Source organism: Podarcis raffonei, chromosome Z (genome assembly GCF_027172205.1).
Source record: "Podarcis raffonei isolate rPodRaf1 chromosome Z, rPodRaf1.pri, whole genome shotgun sequence".
Taxonomy (NCBI): Eukaryota; Metazoa; Chordata; class Lepidosauria; order Squamata; family Lacertidae; genus Podarcis; species Podarcis raffonei.
In genome coordinates, this window is record NC_070621.1 from 162,501 (window position 1) to 185,000 (window position 22,500).

General features: G+C 39.1%; 2 protein-coding genes across 2 annotated transcripts in view; both read right to left on the reverse strand.

The window, feature by feature from the left end:
- The window catches only part of RABL6 (RAB, member RAS oncogene family like 6), a 42,121-nt gene extending 40,276 nt beyond the window's left edge, over positions 1-1,845 (reverse strand). Inside the window, exon 1 of the mRNA XM_053374194.1 lies at positions 1,716-1,845. Within this exon, the coding sequence (XP_053230169.1) occupies positions 1,716-1,845 (130 nt within the window). The remainder of the gene's footprint in view (positions 1-1,715) is intronic.
- A 3,869-nt stretch (positions 1,846-5,714) lies between these two features.
- Positions 5,715-22,500, reverse strand: part of CCDC183 (coiled-coil domain containing 183) — a 110,904-nt gene continuing 94,118 nt past the window's right edge. The window contains exons 9-14 of the mRNA XM_053374250.1: positions 20,070-20,170; positions 17,716-17,876; positions 15,154-15,319; positions 11,310-11,444; positions 6,320-6,413; positions 5,715-5,857 (exon numbers count right to left, since the gene is read on the reverse strand). Of these exons, the coding sequence (XP_053230225.1) occupies positions 5,715-5,857; positions 6,320-6,413; positions 11,310-11,444; positions 15,154-15,319; positions 17,716-17,876; positions 20,070-20,170 (800 nt within the window). The remainder of the gene's footprint in view (positions 5,858-6,319; positions 6,414-11,309; positions 11,445-15,153; positions 15,320-17,715; positions 17,877-20,069; positions 20,171-22,500) is intronic.

Below are 22,500 nucleotides of genomic sequence, written 5' to 3' on the forward strand. Positions count from 1 at the left end.
TTATTATTCATATTCTTCATATTCCTTCACATTATTCATATTATTCAGATTATTATTATTATTCGTATTCTTCACATTATTATTCTTCATATTCCTTCACATTATTCCCATTATTCTTTTTCATATTCACATTATTCCTATTATTCACATTATTATTATTATTCACATTATTATTATTATTATTATTATTCCTTCACATTCTTCATATTCCTTCACATTATTCCCATTATTATTATTCTTCTTCGTATTTCTCATATTCCCTCACATTATTATTATTATTATTATTATTCACATTCTTCATATTCCTTCACTTTATTCCCATTATTCCCATTATTATTATTCATATTCTTCCTATTCCTTCACATTATTATTATAATTATTCTTCATATTCCTTCACATTATTATTATTATTCTCATTCTTCATATTCACATTATTCACATTATTATTATTATTATTCATATGCTTCATATTCCTTCACATTCTTCATATTATTCACATTATTATTATTATTATTCATATTCCTTCATATTCCTTCACATTATTATTATTATTCATATTCTTCATATTCTTCATATTCCTTCATATTCCTTCACATTATTCACATTATCATTATCATTCTTCATATTCCTTCACATTATTATTATTATTCTTCATATTCCTTCACATTCCTTCACATTATTATTATTATTCATATTCTTCATATTCTTCATATTCCTTCATATTCCTTCACATTATTCACATTATTATTATTATTCCTTCACATTATTCACATTATTATTATTATTATTATTATTCCTTCACATTATTCATATTATTCACATTATTATTCACATTCTTCATATTCCTTCACATTATTATTATTATTCTCATTCTTCATATTCACATGATTCCCATTATTATTATTATTATTCGTTTTCTTCACATTATTCACATTATTCCCATTATTATTATTATTATTCATATTCCTTCACATTATTCACATTATTATTCTTCACATTCTTCATATTCCTTCACATTATTCATATTATTCACATTATTATTATTATTATTATTATTCACATTCTTCATATTCCTTCACATTCCTTCACATTATTATTATTATTCATATTCTTCACATTCTTCATATTCCTTCACATTCCTTCACATTATTCACATTATTATTATTATTCACATTCTTCATATTCCTTCACATTCCTTCACATTCCTTCACATTATTATTATTCATATTCTTCACATTATTCCCATTATTATTATTATTATTCGTATTCTTCATATTCCTTCACATTAATCATATTATTCACATTATTATTATTATTACTATTATTCCTTCACATTCTTCCTATTCCTTCACATTATTATTATTATTATTATTCATATTCTTCACATTCTTCATATTCCTTCACATTCCTTCACATTATTCACATTATTATTATTATTATTATTATTATTCACATTCTTCATATTCCTTCACATTCCTTCACATTATTATTATTCATATTCTTCACATTATTCCCATTATTATTATTATTATTCGTATTCTTCATATTCCTTCACATTAATCATATTATTCACATTATTATTATTATTACTATTATTCCTTCACATTCTTCCTATTCCCTCACATTATTATTATTATTATTATTATTCACATTCTTCCCATTATTATTATTATTATTCTTCCCCTTCCCCCCCCTTCTCCCCCTCCTCCCCTCACTGTTATACTGGACGCCTTTGGCGAAGCGCCGCTGCAGCGCCTGGTTCATCGACTGCAGCCCGGCCGGGATGGGCTTCTCCCGGGCCTGGCCCGCCTCCGAGCCCACCAGCTTCTTCAGGGCCGAGAACATTTCGCCTCCGAAGCTTCGCCTCAGAACGACGACGACGCCGCCATCTTGGGCCGCCTTCTTCTTCTTCTTCCGGACGACTTCCGGTGCGGACGGAGGCCGGAGAGGGACAAACTTGAAGCCGCAGCCAATCAGGAGGCGGAGAAGGGAGAGGAGGAGGGATGATGGGATGACGGACAGCCGCCGCCATTTTGGAGTTTTTCCTCGCTTAGCAACGGACGGTGGCCGAAGAGGGACAAAGTTGAAGCCGCAGCCAATCAGGAGGCGGAGAAGGGAGAGGAGGAGGGATGATGGGATGACGGACAGCCGCCGCCATTTTGGAGTTTTTCCTCGCTTAGCAACGGACGGTGGCCGAAGAGGGACAAAGTTGAAGCCGCAGCCAATCAGGAGGCGGAGAAGGGAGAGGAGGCGGGATGATAGGATGACGGGCAGCCGCCGCCATTTTGGAATTTTTCCTCGCTTAGCAACGGCATGGCGACGGACGGTGGCCGAAGAGGGACAAAGTGGAGCCCGCAGCCAATCAGGAGGCGGAGAAGGGAGAGGAGGCGGGATGATAGGATGACGGGCAGCCGCCGCCATTTTGGAATTTTTCCTCGCTTAGCAACGGCATTGTGACTTCCGGCGACGGACGGAGGCCGAAGAGGGACAAAGTTGACGCCGCAGCCTATCAGGAGGCGGCGAGGGGGAAGGAGGCGGGACAATTCAATGACGTGCTAAGGGGGAAGCTTGGCCAGCCGGGCGGCAGCGGCGGCCATCTTGGAGGAGGCAGCTGCTAAGGGGGGATTCCAGCCAATCAGACGCCGGGGAGGGGAAGCGAGGAGGGACAATTGGCGTCAAAAGGCGCGGACGACGGTGGCCGGAGAGGGACAAGCTTAGCGCGGTCGCTAGGCAACAGGGGAGGGGGCGTGGCTCGCGATGAATTGACGTGACGTTTTCCTCATATAGTAAGAGAAATAACAGATTATTATTATTATTATTATATAGTAAGTAAGATAAATAACAGATTATTATGATTTATTGTTGTTCTCGTCGGCGATTAGGCCGTCGCTAGGCAACCGCGGCCGCCATCTTGTTTTTGCCCCGTCGCTAGGCAACCGCGGCCGCCATCTTGTTTGGGCCCCGTCGCTAGGCAACCGCGGTGCCGGCGGCCATCTTGGTTGAGGCAACCCGACAGTAGAACAACTTGACTGTGGCGGCCGCGTACGGCGTCCCGCGAGGGCCAAACTTCCCAGCCTTTTCCTTTTTTTTCCAAACGCGTCCTTCTTTTTATCACAGACCCCAAAAGGGATGATTATTAATAGCAATAATATTAATTATTGCTATTAATATTATTAATATTAATACAATTAATATTATCACTATACTAATATTAATACTATTAATACTAATACTATTACTATTAATATTAATAATTAATAATATTAATTATTAATTAATTAATTAATTAATGGGCTTTTTCTTTTTTTTCCCAAACACGTCCTTCTTTTTCTTGTCTCGCAGACCCCAAAAGGGATGATTATTAATAGTAATAATATTAATTATTACTATTAATATTATTAGTATTAATAGTATTAATATTATCACTATACTAATATTAATACTATTAATATTATTAATATTAATTATTATTAATAATTAATGATAACTATTAATTAATTAATTAATGGGCTTTTTCTTTTTTTTCCCAAACGCGTCCTTCTTTTCTTCTATCGCAGATATGAGCTGCGGTCGACGGCGGCGGTTATTAATTATTAATTAATTAATTAATTAATCAAAGGACTTTAAGTCATTAACATTAATTAACGAAAGGTCGTCGTCGTCCCCCGGGCTTCTTCTCGACCACCTCGCTCTCCTCCCGCCTGGGGATATGAGCTGCGGTCGACGCCGGCGATGATTAATTATTATTTATTTATTTATTTATCTATCTATCTATCAATTAAAGGACTTTCAGTAATTAACATTAATTAATGAAAGGTCCCCCCCCGGGCTTCTTCTCGACCACCTTCCTCTTCTCCTCCCGCCTGGGGATATGAGCTGCGGTCGACGAGGGCGATGATTAATTATTATTTATTTATTTATTTATCTATCTATCAATTAAAGGACTTTAAGTAATTAACATTAATTAATGAAAGGTCCCCCCCCGGGCTTAGACCACATTGCTCTTGTCTCTCGATCTCCTGTTCCCAACCTGGGGATATGAGCTGCGGTCGACGACGGCGGTGATTAATTATTATTTAATTAATTAATCAATTAAAGGACTTTAAGTCATTAAAATTAATTAATGAAAGGTCTCCCCCCCAGGCTTTGACCACATTGCTCTTATCTATCGATCTTCTGTTCCCAGCCTGGGGATATGAGCTGCGGTCGACGACGGCGATTATTAATTACTATTTAATTAATTAATTAATTAATTAAAGGACTTTCAGTAATTAACATTAATTAATGAAAGGTCCCCCCTGCCTGGGCTTCTTCTCTTGCTCTTGTCCTTCGATCTCCTCCTACGTGGGGATATGAGCTGCGTTCGACGACGGCGATGATTAATTATTCTTTAATTAATTAATCAATTAAAGGACTTTAAGTCATTAAAATTAATTAATGAAAGGTCGTCCCCCCCCTGGGCTTCGACCACATTGCTCTTGTCTCTCCATCTCCTGTTCCCAGCCTGGGGATATGAGCTGCGGTCGACGACGGCGATGATTAATTATTATTTAATTAATTAATTAATCAAAGGACTTTAAGTAATTAACATTAATTAATGAAAGGTCGTTCCCCCCCCCTGGGCTTCTTCTCTTCCTCTTCTCCCTCGCTCTCCTCCCGCCTGGGGATATGAGCTGCGGTCGACGACGGCGATTATTAATATTTATTTATTTATTTATTTATTTATCAATTAAAGGACTTTCAGTAATTAACATTAATTAATGAAAGGTCGTTCCCCCCCCCGGGCTTATTCTCTTTCTCTTCTCCTTCGATCTCCTCCCACCTGGGGATATGAGCTGCGGTCGACGAGGGCGATTATTAATTATTATTTATTTATTTATTTATTTATTTATTTATCAATTAAAGGACTTTAAGTAATTAACATTAATTAATGAAAGGTCTCTCCCCCCCCCCCGGGCTTCTTCTCTACCACCTTCCTCCCGCCTGGGGATATGAGCTGTGGTCGACGACGGCGATGATTAATTATTATTATTAATTAATTAATTAATTAAAGGACTTTAAGTAGTTAACATTAATTAATGAAAGGTCCCCCCCGGGCTTCTTCTCTTGCTCTTGTCCCTCCATCTCCTCCCAGCCTGGGGATATGAGCTGCGGTCGACGACGGCGATTATTAATTATTATTTATTTATTTATTTATTTATTTATTTATTTATCTATCAATTAAAGGACTTTCCGTAATTAACATTAATTAACGAAAGGTCCCGTCCCCCCCCCGGGCTTCTTCTCGACTACATTGCTCTCCTCCCGCCTGGGGATATGAGCTGCGGTCGACGACGGCGATGATTAATTATTATTTATCTATCTATCTATCTATCTATCTATCTATCTATCTATCTATTAAAGGACTTTAAGTAATTAAAATTAATTAATGAAAGCTCCGTCCCCCCCTGGGCTTCTCCTCTTGCTCTTGTCCTTCGATCTCCTCCCACCTGGGGATATGAGCTGCGGTCGACGACGGCGGTGATTAATTATTATTTAATTAATTAATTAATGAAAGGACTTTAAGTCATTAACATTAATTAATGAAAGGTCGTTCCCCCCCCCCCTGGGCTTCTTCTCTTCCTCTTCTCCCTCCCGCCTGGGGATATGAGCTGCGACGAATAATAAGAAGAATATCCTTTATTAACGAGGCCGTTAATTAATTCATTAATTAATTAATTAGCGGGCTTTTTGGCCGCCCCCCGGGGCTTCTTCTTGACGACTTTGGTCTTGTCGCCGATCAGCTTCAGGCCTTGCTTCTTAATTTCCTCCCTCCCGGGAATATAGCTGTGGTCGATGTCAGCGAAATTGAAGGCCTCTGGATTAACGAGGATATTATTAGAAATTAATAGCATTAATAAGAATATTAATAAATAATAGGATTGAAAAGGTTGAAAATATTGAAATCTCCCATTTTCCCCTATATGGGCAGCTATATGGCAGAATAATATGAATATGAATAGTATTAATAATGCGAATGCTGATTATTAATAATAAAATAATTAATCATTAATCATAATTAATAAAATAATTAATAATAAAATGATTAAAAATCTTAAAAACATGGAAATCTCCCATTTTCCCCTATATGGGCAGCTATATGGGCAGCTATATGGCAGAATAATATGAATATGAATAGTATTAATAATGTGAATGATTCTTATTAATAATACAACAAATGCTAATTAATAATAATAATAAAATGATTCATAATATTAATAATATGAATGCTTGTTATTAATGTCAACAAAGGGAATGCTTATTAATAATATTAGCGCACCTCGGACGTCTTCGTCGTCCTCGAAGGCGATCCTCAGGTTCTGGGGCTCCTCCCTGGTACTTTCTTCCAGAACGTTCCGCACCTGGACGAAGGTCTGCGGAGAAAGAGCGACTTAATTATTAGCTCGTTATTAGTTCATTATTAATTAATTAATTATATTAATTATATTGATTATTATATTATATTATATATTATATTATATTATACTATATTAATAATATATAATATATTATATTAATTATTATTTATATTATTTATATTTATATTAATTAAAATTATTAGGTTATAATTAATTATTTAGTTATTCATTGATTAATTATTAGCTCGTTATTAGTTCATTATTAATTAATTAATATTTATATTAATTATATTATATTATATTATATTATATTAATAATATATAATATAATATATTATATGAATTATTATTTATATTATTTATATTTATATTAATTAAAACTATTAGGTTATAATTAATTAATTAATTATTCATTGATTATTAGCTCGTTATTAGTTCATTATTAATTAATTAATATTTATATTAATTATTTTGATTATTATATCATATTATCTTATAATATATCATATTACATATTATTATATTATATATTATTATAATATATAATACTATATTAATAATATAGAATATATTATATGAATTATTATTTATATTATTTATATTTATATTACTTAAAATTATTAGGTTATAATTAATTATTTATTCATTAATTATTAGCTCGTTATTAGTTCTTTATTAATTAATTAATATTTATATTAATTATATTGATTATTATATTATTATATTATATTATATTACACTATATTAATAATATATAATATATCATATTAATTATTATTTACATTATTTATATTTATATTAATTAAAATTATTAGATTATAATTCATTATTTAATCATTAACTATTTTAATTATCTGATTATTGTGCACTCTTCTAAATACTCATAAACCTAGTTTTAGAGCTTCCTATCTTGCACCTGGCGCTACAATTCCCAGCACCGCCTGGGGGGAATTGGCTATTATTATTATTAGTATTATTATTACGCTACATTTCCTAATATTATTGTATTAATATTAGATCTGGCGCCTGGCGCTACAGTTCCCAACATTGCCTTGCGTATTCTGATTATTACGCTACATTTCCTAATATTCTTCTATTAATCATTCTATTCTATTAATATTATCTATTAATTATATCCGTCTTCCTGCGCCTGGCGCTACAATTCCCAACCTTGCCTTGCGTATTCTGATTATTATTATGCTAATTTCCTAATATTATTCTATTAATTATTCCCCGCCGGTCCGTCTTTCTGCGCCTGGCGCTACAATTCCCAGCCCATCTGTCTTATTTATATTTATATTAATTACATTAATTAATATCATTATATTATATTATCATTATGTTAATATAATTATATTAATCATATCATATCTTACCTTATCTTAAGTATCAGCTCGTTATTAGTTTGTTATTAATTAATTATTAAATTAATATTTATATGAATCATATTAATTAATTATATTATATGAATATTGATTATCATATCATATCTTATCTTATATATTATATATAAGATATAAGATATAAGATAAGATTATATATTATTAGCATGTATAATATATTACATTATGATTTTTATTATTACTATTTATATTAATTATATTAAATAATTATTTATTTATATGTATTATATAATATAATTATATTATATTATAATATATTATAATACATTATAATATAATAATTATATGAATTATATTAAATAATTATTTATTTCTATTCCTATTAGTATTTATATGAACTGTATTCATTATGAATTGTATTTATATGAATTGTATTAATTAATTAATATTTATATGAATGATATTGATTATCATATCATATCATACAGTTCCCAGCCTGCCCCTCTTCCTGCGCCTGGCGCTACAATTCCCAACCTTGCCTTGCGTATTCTGATTATTATTACGCTACATTTCCTAATATTCTTCTATTAATCATTCTATTCTATTCTATTAATATTATCTATTAATTATAATATAATTAATATTATCTATTAATTATAACTGCCTGTCCGTATTCCTGCGCCTGGCGCTACAATTCCCAACCTTGCCTTGCGTATTCTGATTATTATTACGCTACATTTCCTAATATTCTTCTATTAATCATTCTATTCTATTAATATTATCTATTAATATTATCTATTAATTATATCCGTATTCCTGCGCCCGGCGCTACAATTCCCAACCTTGCCTTGCGTATTCTGATTATTATTATGCTACATTTCCTAATATTCTTCTATTAATCATTCTATTCTATTAATATTATCTTTTAATTATAACAGACTTGCGCCTGGCGCTACAATTAATATTACGCTACATTTCCTAATATTCTTCTATTAATCATTCTATTCTATTAATATTATCTATTAATTATATCCGTATTCCTGCGCCTGGCGCTACAATTCCCAACCTTGCCTTGCGTATTCTGATGATTATTACGCTACATTTCCTAATATTCTCCTATTAATCATTCTATTCTATTCTATTCTATTCTATTCTATTCTATTCTATTCTATTAATATTATCTATTAATTATAAGTATTCCTGCGCCTGGCGCTACAATTCCCAAATTTGCCTTGCGTATTCTGATTATTATTATGCTAATTTCCTAATATTATTCTATTAATTATTCCCCGCCGGTCTGTCTTCCTGCGCCTGGCGCTACAGTTCCCAGCCCATCTGTCTTATTTATATGTATATTAATTATATTGATTAATATCATTATATTATCATTATGTTAATATAATTATATTAATCATATCATATCTTACCTTCTATTAATTATCAGCTCGTTATTAGTTCGTTATTAATTAATGATTAATTCATATTTATATGAATTATATTGATTAATTAATATTTATATGAATTATATTGATTATCATATCATACCTTATCTTATCTAATATATTATTAGAATGTATAATATATTATATTATTATTTATATTAATTATATTAATTATATTAATTAATTAATATTGATACGAATTATATTGATTAATTAATATTTATATGGATTATATTGATTATCATATCATACGATATCTTATCTTATATATTATTATAATATATAATATATTATTATTTATATTATTTATATTTATATTTATTATATTAATTAATTAATATTTATATTGATTATATTGATTATCATCTCATCTCATATCTTACCTTATCTTATATACTATTTTAATATATAATATATTACATCATTATTTATATCACTTATATTTATATTGATTAAAATTATTAGGTTATAATTATTTTAATTATCTGATTATTCTGCACTCTTCTAAATACCCTATCTGGATTCTTGCACCTGGCGCTACAATTCCCAGCACCGCCTGGGGGAATTATTATTATTATTATTATTATTATTATTATTATTATTATTATTACGCTACATTTCCTAATATTATTCTATTAATATTAGATATTAATAGAACGCAGCCTCTAGCCTGTCCGTATTCCTGCGCCTGGCGCTACAATTCCCAGCACCGCCTGGGGGAATTATTATTATTATTATTATTATTATTATTATTATTATTATTATTATTATTATTATACTACATTTCCTAATATTATTCTATTAATATTAGATATTAATAGAATGCAGCCTCTAGCCTGTCTGTCTTTCTGCGCCTGGCGCTATGTTTCCCAGCCTTCCTAATATTAATAATATGAATGTAAATGAATATGAATAATATTAATAAAGTGAATGTGTATTAATAATATTAATAATATGAATGGATATGAATATGAATAGTATTAATAATGTGAATGCTTATTAATATGAATAATATGAATAATATGAATGCTTATGAATATGAATGAATATGAATATTAATGATATCAATTATTGATTATATTAAGTAATTAATATTTATATGAAATATTAATTAATTAATATTCATATGAATTATATTAATTAATATTAATATGAATTACATTCATTATCATATCATATCATATCTTATCTTATATATTATTAGAATGTATAATATATTACATTATTATTTACATTATTATTTACATTAATGATATTAATTAATTAATATTTATATTAATTGTATTAATTAATTAATTAATATTTATATTAATTATATTGATTGTCATATCATATCATACACTTCCCAGCCTGCCTGTCTTCCTGCGCCCGGCGCTACAATTCCCAACCTTGCCTTGCGTATTCTGATTATTATTATGCTAATTTCCTAATATTCTTCTATTAATCATTCTATTCTATTAATATTATCTAATATTATCTAATATTATCTGCCTGCCTGTCTTCCTGCGCCTGGCGCTACAATTCCCAGCCTGCCTGGCGCTACAGTTCCCATCCCGTTCTTCTTCCTGCGCCTGGCGCTACAATTCCCAGCCTGCCTGGCGCTACAGTTCCCATCCCGTTCTTCTTCCTGCGCCTGGCGCTACAATTCCCAGCCTGCCTGGCGCTACAGTTCCCATCCCGTTCTTCTTCCTGCGCCTGGCGCTACAATTCCCAGCCTGCCTGGCGCTACAGTTCCCATCCCGTTCTTCTTCCTGCGCCTGGCGCTACAATTCCCAGCCTGCCTGGCGCTACAGTTCCCATCCCGTTCTTCTTCCTGCGCCTGGCGCTACAATTCCCAGCCTGCCTGGCGCTACAGTTCCCATCCCGTTCTTCTTCCTGCGCCTGGCGCTACAATTCCCAGCCTGCCTGGCGCTACAGTTCCCATCCCGTTCTTCTTCCTGCGCCTGGCGCTACAATTCCCAGCCTGCCTGGCGCTACAGTTCCCATCCCGTTCTTCTTCCTGCGCCTGGCGCTACAATTCCCAGCCTGCCTGGCGCTACAGTTCCCACCCCGTTCTTCTTCCTGCGCCTGGCGCTACAATTCCCATCCCGTCCGCCTTCCTGCGCCTGGCGCTACGTTTCCCGCACCTCATTGCCCTCCTCCTTGCTGAAGTCCAGGCGCAGGGAGGGCGCCGCCGCCGCCGCCGCCAGCAGGTGCACCAGGCGCCCCTGGCAGAACTGGAGTTTCCGGAAGACGTCCCAGGATTCGCCGCGGAAATCCTCCTGGAGGGGAAAGGGGGGAACTGGGAACTGTAGTATGGGGCGCTGGGAACTATAGCATGGAGTACTGGGAACTATAGTATGGCGTACTGGGAACCATAGTCTGGAGGACTGGGAACCATAGTATGCGAACTATAGTATGTGCACTGGGAACTGTAGTATGGGGCGCTGGGAACTATAGTATGGTGTACTGGGAGCTATAGTATGGGGCGCTGGGAGCTATGGTATCGCCCACTGGGAACTATAGTATGTGAACTATATTATGGCTCACTGGGAACTAGCACAACTCACTGGGAACTATAGTATGGCTCACTGGGAACTATAGTATGGAGCATTGGGAGCTATAGTATCGCCCACTGGGAGCTATAGTATGGTGTACTGGGAACTATAGTATGGACCACTGGGAGCTATAGTATCGCCCACTGGGAGCTATAGTATGGTGTACTGGGAGCTATAGTATGGTATACTGGGAACTATAGTATGGCTCACTGGGAACTATAGTATCGCCCACTGGGAACTATAGTACAGCCAACTGAGAACTATAGTATGTGAACTACATTATGGCTCACTGGGAACTATAGTATGGAGCATTGGGAGCTATAGTATCACCCACTGGGAGCTATAGTATGGTGTACTGGGAACTATAGTATGGACCATTGGGAGCTATAGTATGGCGTACTGGGAACTATAGCATGGAGGACTGGGAACTATAGTATGTGAACTATAGTATGGCCCACTGAGAACCGTAGTATGGATCACTGGGAACTATAGTATGTGCACTGGGAACTATAGTATGGACCACTGGGAACCATAGTATGGCTCACTATAAACTAGTACGGCTCACTGGGAACTATAGCACAGCTCACTATAGTATTGCTCACTGGGAATTATAGTATGGTCTACTGAGAACTATAGTATCGCCCACTGGGAGCTATAGTACGGTGTACCGGGAACTATAGTATGGAACACTGGGAACTATAGTATGAAGCACTGGGAACTATAGTATCGCCCACTGGGAGCTATAGTATGGCTCACTGGAAACTATAGCACAGCTCAAGGTGAACTATAGTATTGAGCACTGGGAATTATAGTACGGCTCACTGGGAACTATAGTACACCCGACTGGGATCTATAGTATACTCCACTGGGAACTGTAGTATGGCTCACTGGGAACTATAGTATGGCTCACTGGGATCCAGTATGGCTCACTGGGAACTATACTATGACACGCAGGGCATTATAGTATGGCGCACCGGGTACCATAGTATGGAGCACTGGGAGCTATAGTATCGCCGACTGGGAGCTATAGTATGGTGTACTGGGAACTATAGTATGGAGCACTAGGAACTACTATGGCTCACTGGGAGCTATAGTATGGACTACTGGGAGCTATAGTATGGCCGACTGGGAACTATAGTATGTGAACTATATTATGGCTGACTGGGAACTATAGTATGTGCACTGGGAAATATAGTATGTACACTGGGAACTGTAGTATGGAGCACTGGGAACTATAGCATGGAGTGCTGGGAACTATAGTATGTGCACTGGGAAATATAGTATGTCTCCCTGGGAACCATAGTATGTCTCTCTGGGATCTATAGTATGACACGCAGGGAATTATAGTATGGCGCACCGAGTACCATAGTATGGAGCACTGGGAGCTATAGTATCGCCCACTGGGAGCTATAGTATGGTGTACTGGGAACTAGTATGGCTCACTGGGAACTATAGTATGGCTCACTGGAAACTATAGCACAGCTCACTGGGAACTATAGTATGGCTCACTGGGAACTATAGTATTAAGCACTGGGAGCTATAATGTTGCACCCATATGGCCCACTGGGAACTATAGTATGTACCACTGGGAACTATAGTATGGCTCTCTGGGAATTATAGTATGGATAAATGGGAACTATAGTATGAAGCACCAGGAAATATACTATTGCTCATTGGGAACTATAGTATGGCTCACTGGGAACTATAGTATGGCGCAACCTGAACTATAGTATGGAGCACTGGAAACTATAGAAAACTCGTTGGGAACTATAGTACGGCTCAAGGAACTATAGTATGGGAACTATAGTATAGTCCACTGGGAATTATAGTATATCCCACTGGGAACAATAGTATAGCTCACTGGGAATTATAGTATGGCCCAAGGTGAACTATAGTATGGAGCACTGGGAATTATAGTACGGCTCACTGGGAACTATAGTATACCCCACTGGGGGTATAGTATGGAGCACTGGGAACTATAGTATACCCTACTGGGATCACTGGGAACCATAGTACGACCCACCGGGAACCACAGTATGGCTCGCTGGGAACTATAGTATGGGAACTATAGTGTAGCCCACTGGGAACTATAGTACTATAGTACAACCCAATGGGAACTATAGTACGGCTCACTGGGAACCATAGTATGTGCACTGGGAAATATAGTATGTCTCTCTGGGAACTATAGTATGTCTCTCTGGGAACTATAGTACGGCTCACTGGAAACCATAGCACAGCTCGCTGGGAACTATAGTATGGCTCACTGGGAACTATAGTATGGAGTTATGGGAACTATAGTATGGGAACAATAGTGTGGCCCACTGGGAACTATAGTACTATAGTACAGCCCACTGGGAACTATAGTACGGCTCACTGGGAACTATAGTATGTGCACTGAGAAATGTAGTGTGTCTCTCTGGGAACTATAGTATGGCCCACTGGGAACTAGTACGGCTCACTGGGAACTATAGTACGGCTCACTGGGAACTATAGCACAGCCCACTGGGAACTATAGTACGGCTCACTGGGAACTATAGTATGTGCACTGAGAAATGTAGTGTGTCTCTCTGGGAACCATAGTATGGCTCACTGGGAACTAGTACGGCTCACTGGGAACTATAGTACGGCTCACTGGGAACTATAGCACAGCTCACTGGGAACTATAGTACGGCTCACTGGGACCTATAGTATGGCACGCAGGGAATTATAGTATGGCGCACCGGGTACCATATTATGGAGCACTGGGAACTATAGTATGTGCACTGGGAAATATAGTATGTCTCTCTGGGAACTATAGTACGGCTCACTGGAAACTATAGCACAGCTCACTGGCAAATATAGTATGGCTCACTGGGAAGTATAGTATGTCTGGGAACTATAGAATGGCCCACTGGGAACCATAGTATGGCTCACTGGGAACTAACACAGCTCACTGGGAACTATAGTACGGCTCACTGGAAACCATAGCACAGCTCACTGGGAACTATAGTATGGCGCACCGGGTACCATAGTATGGAGCACTGGGAATTATTGCATGGCTCACTGGGAACTATAGTATGGCTGACTGGGAACTATAGTATTGCTCACTGGGAATTATAGTATGGTCTACTGGGAACTATAGTATAAAGCACTGGGAACTATAGTATGGCTCACTGGGAGCTATAGTACAGCCCACTGGGAACTATAGTATGGAGTTATGGGAACTATAGTATGTGAACTATAGTGTGGCCCACTGGGAACTATAGTACTATAGTACAGCCCACTGGGAACTATAGTACGGCTCACTGGGAACTATAGTATGTGCACTGGGAAATATAGTATGTCTCTCTGGGAACTATAGTACGGCCCACTGGGAACTATAGTACGCACCCTGCAAACTACAACTCCCAACACCCAGCGCCCCAGAGGCCTTTGGGAACTGTAGTTTCCCTACCTGCCCGGCCACCTGGACGCCGCACAGCCGCACGGCCAGGTTGTTGACCCCGTTCTCGAAGTGCAGCAGCAGCTCCTGGCTCTGGGAAACGTAGCGCTGCGCCTCCTCCAGGCGCCGGGTCTCCTCCTCCAAGGCGGTGCCCAGTTCCTCCGCCAGCTTCTGGGAGCTGTGGGAGAAAAGGCGGCGCCCGGTTTTCTGAGGAACCATAGTATGGCACACTGGGAACTGTAGTATGGCGCACTGGGAACTATAGCATGGAGTACTGGGAACTATAGTATGGAGTACTGGGAACTATAGTATGGACCACTGGGAGCTATAGTATGGTGTACTGGGAACTATAGTATGTGCACTGGGAACTATAGTATGGCCCACTGGGAACTATAGTACGGCTCACTGGGAACTATAGCACAGCTCACTGGGAACTATAGTATGGCTCACTGGAAACTATAGTATTGCTCACTGGGAACTAGTACGGATTAGTGGGAACTATAGCACAGCTAACTGGGAACTATAGCACAGCTCACTGGGAACTATAGTATGTGCACTGGGAACTATAGTATGGCCCACTGGGAACTATAGTACGGCTCACTGGGAACTATAGTATGGCTCACTGGGACCTATAGTATGGCATGCAGGGAATTATTGCATGACTCACTGGGAACTATAGTATGGCTGACTGGGCACTATAGTATTAAGCACTGGGAACTATAGTATGGCTCACTGGGAACCATAGTATGACTCACTGGAAACTATAGCACAGCTCACTGGGAACTATAGTATAGCCCACTGGGAGCTATAGTATGGCCCACTGGGAACTGTAGTATGGCTCACTGGGAACTATAGTATGGCTCACTGGGAACTATAGTATGACACGCAGGGAATTATAGTATGGCGCACCGGGTACCATAGTATGGAGCACTGGGAGCTATAGTATCGCCCACTGGGAGCTGTAGTATGGTGTACTGGGAACTATAGTATGGCTCACTGGGAACTATAGTATGACACGCAGGGAATTATAGCACCGGGTACCATATTATGGAGCACTGGGAGCTATAGTATCACTCACTGGGAGCTATAGTATGGTGTACTGGGAACTATTTTTTATGTCTCTCTGGGAACCATAGTACGGCTCACTGGGAACCATAGTATGGCTCACTGGGAACTAGTACGGCTCACTAGAAACTATAGCACAGCTCACCGGGAATTATAGTATGGCGCACCGGGTGCCATAGTATGGAGCACTGGGAGCTATAGTATCGCCCACTGGGAGCTATAGTATGGTGTACTGGGAACTACAGTATGGAGGACTGTGAACTATAGTATGTGAACGATATTATGGCTCACTGGGAACTATAGTATGTGCACTGGGAACTATAGTACGGCCCACTGGAAACTATGGCACAGCTCACTGGGAACTATAGTATGGCTCACTGGGAACTATAGCACAGCTCACTGGGAACTATAGTACGGCCCACTGGGAACTAGTACGGATCACTGGGAACTATAGCACAGCTCACTGGGAACTATAGCACAGCTCACTGGGAACTATAGCACAGCTCACTGGGAACTATAGTATGGCCCACTGGGAACCATAGTATGGCCCACTGGGAACTAGTACGGATCACTGGGAACTATAGCACAGCTCACTGGGAACCATAGTATGGCTCACTGGGAGCTATAGTATCGCCCACTGGGAGCTATAGTATGGTGTACTGGGAACTATAGTATGGATCACTGGGAACTAGTACGGCTTACTGGGAACTATAGCACAGCTCACTGGGAACTATAGCACAGCTCACTGGGAATTATAGTATGGTCTACTGGGAACTATAGTATGGCTGACTGGGCACTATAGTATTGCTCACTGGGAATTATAGTATGGTCTACTGGGAACTATAGTATTAAGCACTGGGAACCATAGTATGGCCCACTGGGAACCATCGTATGTCTCTCTGGGAACTATACTATGGCCCACTGGAAACTATAGTACGGCTCACTGGGAACTATAGTACGGCTCACTGGAAACTATAGCACGGCTCACTGGGAAGTATAGTATGGCTCACTGGGAACTATAGTATGGCCCACTGGGAACTATAGTATGGCTCACTGGGAACTATAGTATGGCTCACTGGGAACCATAGTATGGCCCACTGGGAACTATAGTATGGCGCACCGGGTGCCATAGTATGGAGCACTGGGAGCTATAGTATCGCCCACTGGGAGCTATAGTATGGTGTACTGGGAACTATAGTATGTGAACTATATTATGGCTCACTGGGAACTATAGTATGGCTCACTGGAAACTATAGCACAGCTCACTGGGAACTATAGTATGGCTCACTGGGAACTATAGTACGGCTCACTGGAAACTATAGCACAGCTCACTGGGAACTATAGTATGGCTCACTGGGAACTATAGTACGGCTCACTGGGAACTATAGCACAGCTCACTGGGAACTATAGTATGGCTCACTGGGAACTATAGTACGGCTCACTGGGAACTATAGCACAGCTCACTGGGAACTCCCTGCCACATGAATGGACGAGACTCGAACCCGCTACCTGAGGGCGCCCGGCGCCGGGTGGAACTTCAACTCGGCGCGTTCCAGTTCCAAAGCCTTGAGGCGGGACTGGAGCTCCCGCCGGCGCCGTTCGCTCTCGGCGATCTGCTGGCGCAGGTCCTCCTCCGACTTGCGCTGAGCCAGGAAGCGGCCGGCGATGTCCTGCGGGGAGGAAGTGGGTTATTGATGATTGATGGGCGGGGTATTGGTGATTGATCGACAGCCCTGAAGCCTTTATTATTATTATTATTATTATTATTAATGATTGATCGACAGCCCCGAAGCCTTTATTATTATTATTATTATTATTATTATTATTATTATTAATGATTGATTGACAGCCCCGAAGCCTTTATTATTATTATTATTATTATTATTATTATTATTATTATTAATGATTGATCGACAGCCCCGAAGCCTTTATTATTATTATTAATTTTATTATTATTATTATTATTATTATTATTATTATTATTATTATTATTATTTCTTCTCCTACTTTTTATTATTATTATTTATTATTATCTGCAACCAATTATTAGGATATTATTTATTTATTTATTTATTTTAATTTTTTATATATTAATTATTATTCTTATTATTCTTTGTTATTGTTATTGTTGTTGTTGTTGTTGTTGTTATTATTATTATTATTATTATTATTATTATTATTATTATTTATTATTCTTCTCCTCCTTCTTCTTCTTCTTCTTTTTATTATTATTATTTATTATTATCTGCAACCAATTATTAGGATATTATTTCTTTATTTATTTTAATTTTTTATATATTAATTATTATTCTTATTATTCTTGTTATTGTTTTTAAGGTATTATTTATTCGTCTTCTTATTTATTCTTTTTCTTCTTATTCTACTTCTTCTTTATTATTTTTCGCAGCCAATTATTAGGGTTTTATTGATTATTGATTTATTATTATTATTATTATTATTATTATTATTATTATTCATTATCTGCAACCAATTATTAGGGTTTTATTGATTATTGATTTATTAGTATTATTATTATTATTCATTATCTGCAACCAATAATTAGGGTTTTATTATTTATTCTTTGTCATTATTATTTCCAACCAATTATTAGGGTGTTATTGATTATTATTATTATTATTATTATTCATTATCTGCAACCAATTATTAGGGTTTTATTGATTATTGATTTATTATTATTATTATTCATTATATGCAACCAATTATTAGAGTTTTATTGATTATTTATTATTATTTATTATTATTATTATTATTATTATTATTATTATTATTATCCGCAACCAATTATTAGGCTTTTATTGATTATTGATTCTTCTTCATTATGATTTGCGACCCATTCTCAGGCTTTTATTGATCGGTTAGAAGGGCAACCAATCCTTCGCATCAATGTATTTGCCCAATTCTTAGTATTATTATTATTATTATTATTATTATTATTATTATTATTATTATTATTATTCATTATCTGCAACCAATTATTAGGGTTTTATTGATTATTTCTTCTTCGTCATTATTATTTGCAACCTATTATTAGTGTTTTATTTATTATTGATTTATTATTATTATTCATTATTTGCAACCAATTATTAGGGTTTTATTGATTATTTATTCTTTGTCATTATTATTTTCAACCAATTATTAGGGTATTATTTATTATTATTATTATTATTATTATTATTATTATTATTATTATTTATCTGCAACCAATTATTAGGGTTTTATTGATTATTATTATTATTATTATTATTATTATTATTATTATTATTATTATTTATTATTATCTGCAACCAATTATTAGGGTTTTATTGATTATTATTATTATTATTATTATTATTATTATTATTCATTATCTGCAACCAATTATTAGGGTTTTATTGATTATTGATTTATTATTATTATCATTCATTATCTTCAACCAATTATTAGGGTTTTATTGATTATTGATTATTTATTTAGTATTATTATTATTATTATTATTATTATTATTATTATTATCCGCAACCAATTATTAGGCTTTTATTGATTATTGATTCTTCTTCATTATGATTTGCGACCAATTCTCAGGGTTTTATTGATTGATTCGATTGATCGATTCGAAGGTCAACCGATGTATTTGCCCATTAAATTGACACTATTAATAATAATATTATTATTATTATTATATAATAATAATAATTAATATTAATTATTATTATTATTATTATTATTATTATTATTATTATTATTATTAAATGGACACCCAATCATTAGTATTGATCCGATTTCTTCCTTCCTTCAATTGACAGCCAATTACAGGTATTGATCCCTGTTATTGATCCCCCGCCCGGCGCCTGGAACTACAATACCCAGAGGTGGGAGCACTGGACGGCCGCCTTGATCTTCTCCACTTCCGTCATCACCAGGCCCTGGTACTCGATCTGAGCCTTGGAGGCCTCCAGCCGGGCGCCTGGCGGGAGAGAGGAAGAGAGGAGGTGACCGGGCGCCGCGCGCTATAACTCCCAAGTGCAACAGCGCGCCACAACTCCCAGGAGGCGACAGGACGCCGCGCGCTACAATTCCCAGGTGACCGGGTGCAGCGTGCTACAATTCCCAAATACAACAGCGCGCTACAACTCCCAAGAGGTGACAGGGCGCAGGGCGTCGCGCGCTAGAACTCCCAGGAGGTGTCTGGGTGCAGCGCACTACAATTCCCAGGTGACAGGACGCTGCGCGCTACAATTCCCAAATACAACAGCGCGCTACAATTCCCAGGTGACCGTGCGCCGTGCGCTACAACTCCCAAGCTCAACAGCGTGCTACAATTCCCAGGAGGCGACCGGGCGCCGGGCGCTATAACTCCCAGGAGGTGACCTCTCATAAAGTAAGGAAAGAGGGTGACAGACGCTTCCAGCTGGGCGCCTGGTGGGAGAGAGAAAGAGGCGGTGACCGGGCGCCGGGCGCTACAACTCCCATGTTCAACAGCGCGCTACAACTCCCAAGCGGCCCTTGCTTACCTCTCATAAGGTAAGGAGAGAGGGCGACCGGGCGCCGCGCGCTACAACTCCCAGGGGAGATGGGGTGCAGCGTGCTACAATTCCCAGGAGGTGACCGGACACCGTGCGCTACAATTCCCAGGAGGTGACAAGGTGCAGCGTGCTACAACTCCCAAGTACAACAGCGCGCTACAATTTCCAGGAGGCGACCGGGCGCTGGGCGCTACAACTCCCAGGAGGCGACAGGACGAAGCGCGCTACAATTCCCAGGAGGTGACAGATCGCCAGGCGCTACAACTCCCAAGTGCAACAGCGCGCTACAACTCCCAGGAGGTGACCGGGCGCCGCGCGCTACAATTCCCAAGTGCAACAGCGCGCTACAACTCCCAGGAGGTGACCGGGCGCCACGCGCTACAATTCCCAAGTGCAACAGCGCGCTACAACTCCCAGGAGGTGACCGGGCGCCCCGCGCTACAACTCCCAAGTACAACAGTGCGCTACAATTCCCAGGTGACAGGGCGCCACGCGCTACAATTCCCAGGAGGTGACCTCTCACAAAGTAAGGAAAGAGGGTGTCAGACGCTTCCAGCCGGGCGCCTGGTGGGAGAGAAAGAGAGGCGGTGACCGGGCGCCGCACGCTACAACTCCCAAATACAACAGCGCGCTACAATTCCCAGGAGGCGACCGGGCGCAGCGCGCTACAACTCCCAGGAGGTACTCGATCTGAGCCTTGGAGGCTTCCAGCCGGGCGCCTGGAGGGAGAGAGAAAGAGAGGAGGTAACCGGGCGTCGCGCGCTACAACTCCCAAGTGCAACAGCGCGGTACAATTCCCAGGAGGTGACCGGGCGCCGGGCGCTACAATTCCCAAGGGGAAGATCAGGTGCAGCGCGCTACAATTCCCAGGAGGGTACCGGGTGCGTGATAAAATTCCCAGGAGGTGACCGGGCGCTACAATTCCCAGGAAGCGACTGGGTGCCACGCGCTACAATTCTCAGGAGGTGACCGTGCGCCCGCGCGCTACAACTCCCAAGCGGGGCAAGCGGCGGCCATTGCTTGCCTCTCATAAAGTAAGGAAAGAGGTGACAGGGCGCTGCGCGCTACAATTCCCAGGAGGTGACCGGGCGCCAGGCGCTACAACTCCCAAATACAACAGCGCGCTACAACTCCCAAGCGGGGCGGGGAACAAGCAGGAGGGGACCGGGCGCAGTGCGCTACAATTCCCAGGTGACAGGGAGCCACACGCTACAATTCCCAGAAGGTGACCGGGCGCCGGGCGCTACATCTCCCAAGTTCAACAGCGCGCTACAACTCCCAAGCGGGACGGGGAACAAGCAGCGGCTTACCTCTCATAAAGTAAGGAAAGAGGGTGACCGGGCGCCGTGTGCTACAATTCCCAGGAGGCGACCGGGCGCCGCGCGCTACAACTCCCAAATACAACAGCGTGCTACAACTCCCAAGCGGCCCTTGCTTACCTCTCATAAGGTAAGGAGAGAGGGTGACAGGGCGCCTCGCGCTACAACTCCCAGGAGGTGACCGGGCGCCAGGCGCTACAATTCCCAGGTGACCGGGTGCAGCGTGCTACAATTCCCAGGAGGCGACTGGGCCGCGCTACAATTCCCAGGAGGTGACTGGGCGCCGCGCGATACAATTCCCAGGAGGTGACCGGGCGCTGCACGCTATAATTCCCAGGAGGCGAATACAACAGCGCGCTACAACTCCCAAGAGGTGACCGGGCGCCGCACGCTACAACTCCCAAATACAACATCGCACTACAATTCCCAGGAGGCGGCCGGGTGCAGCGTGC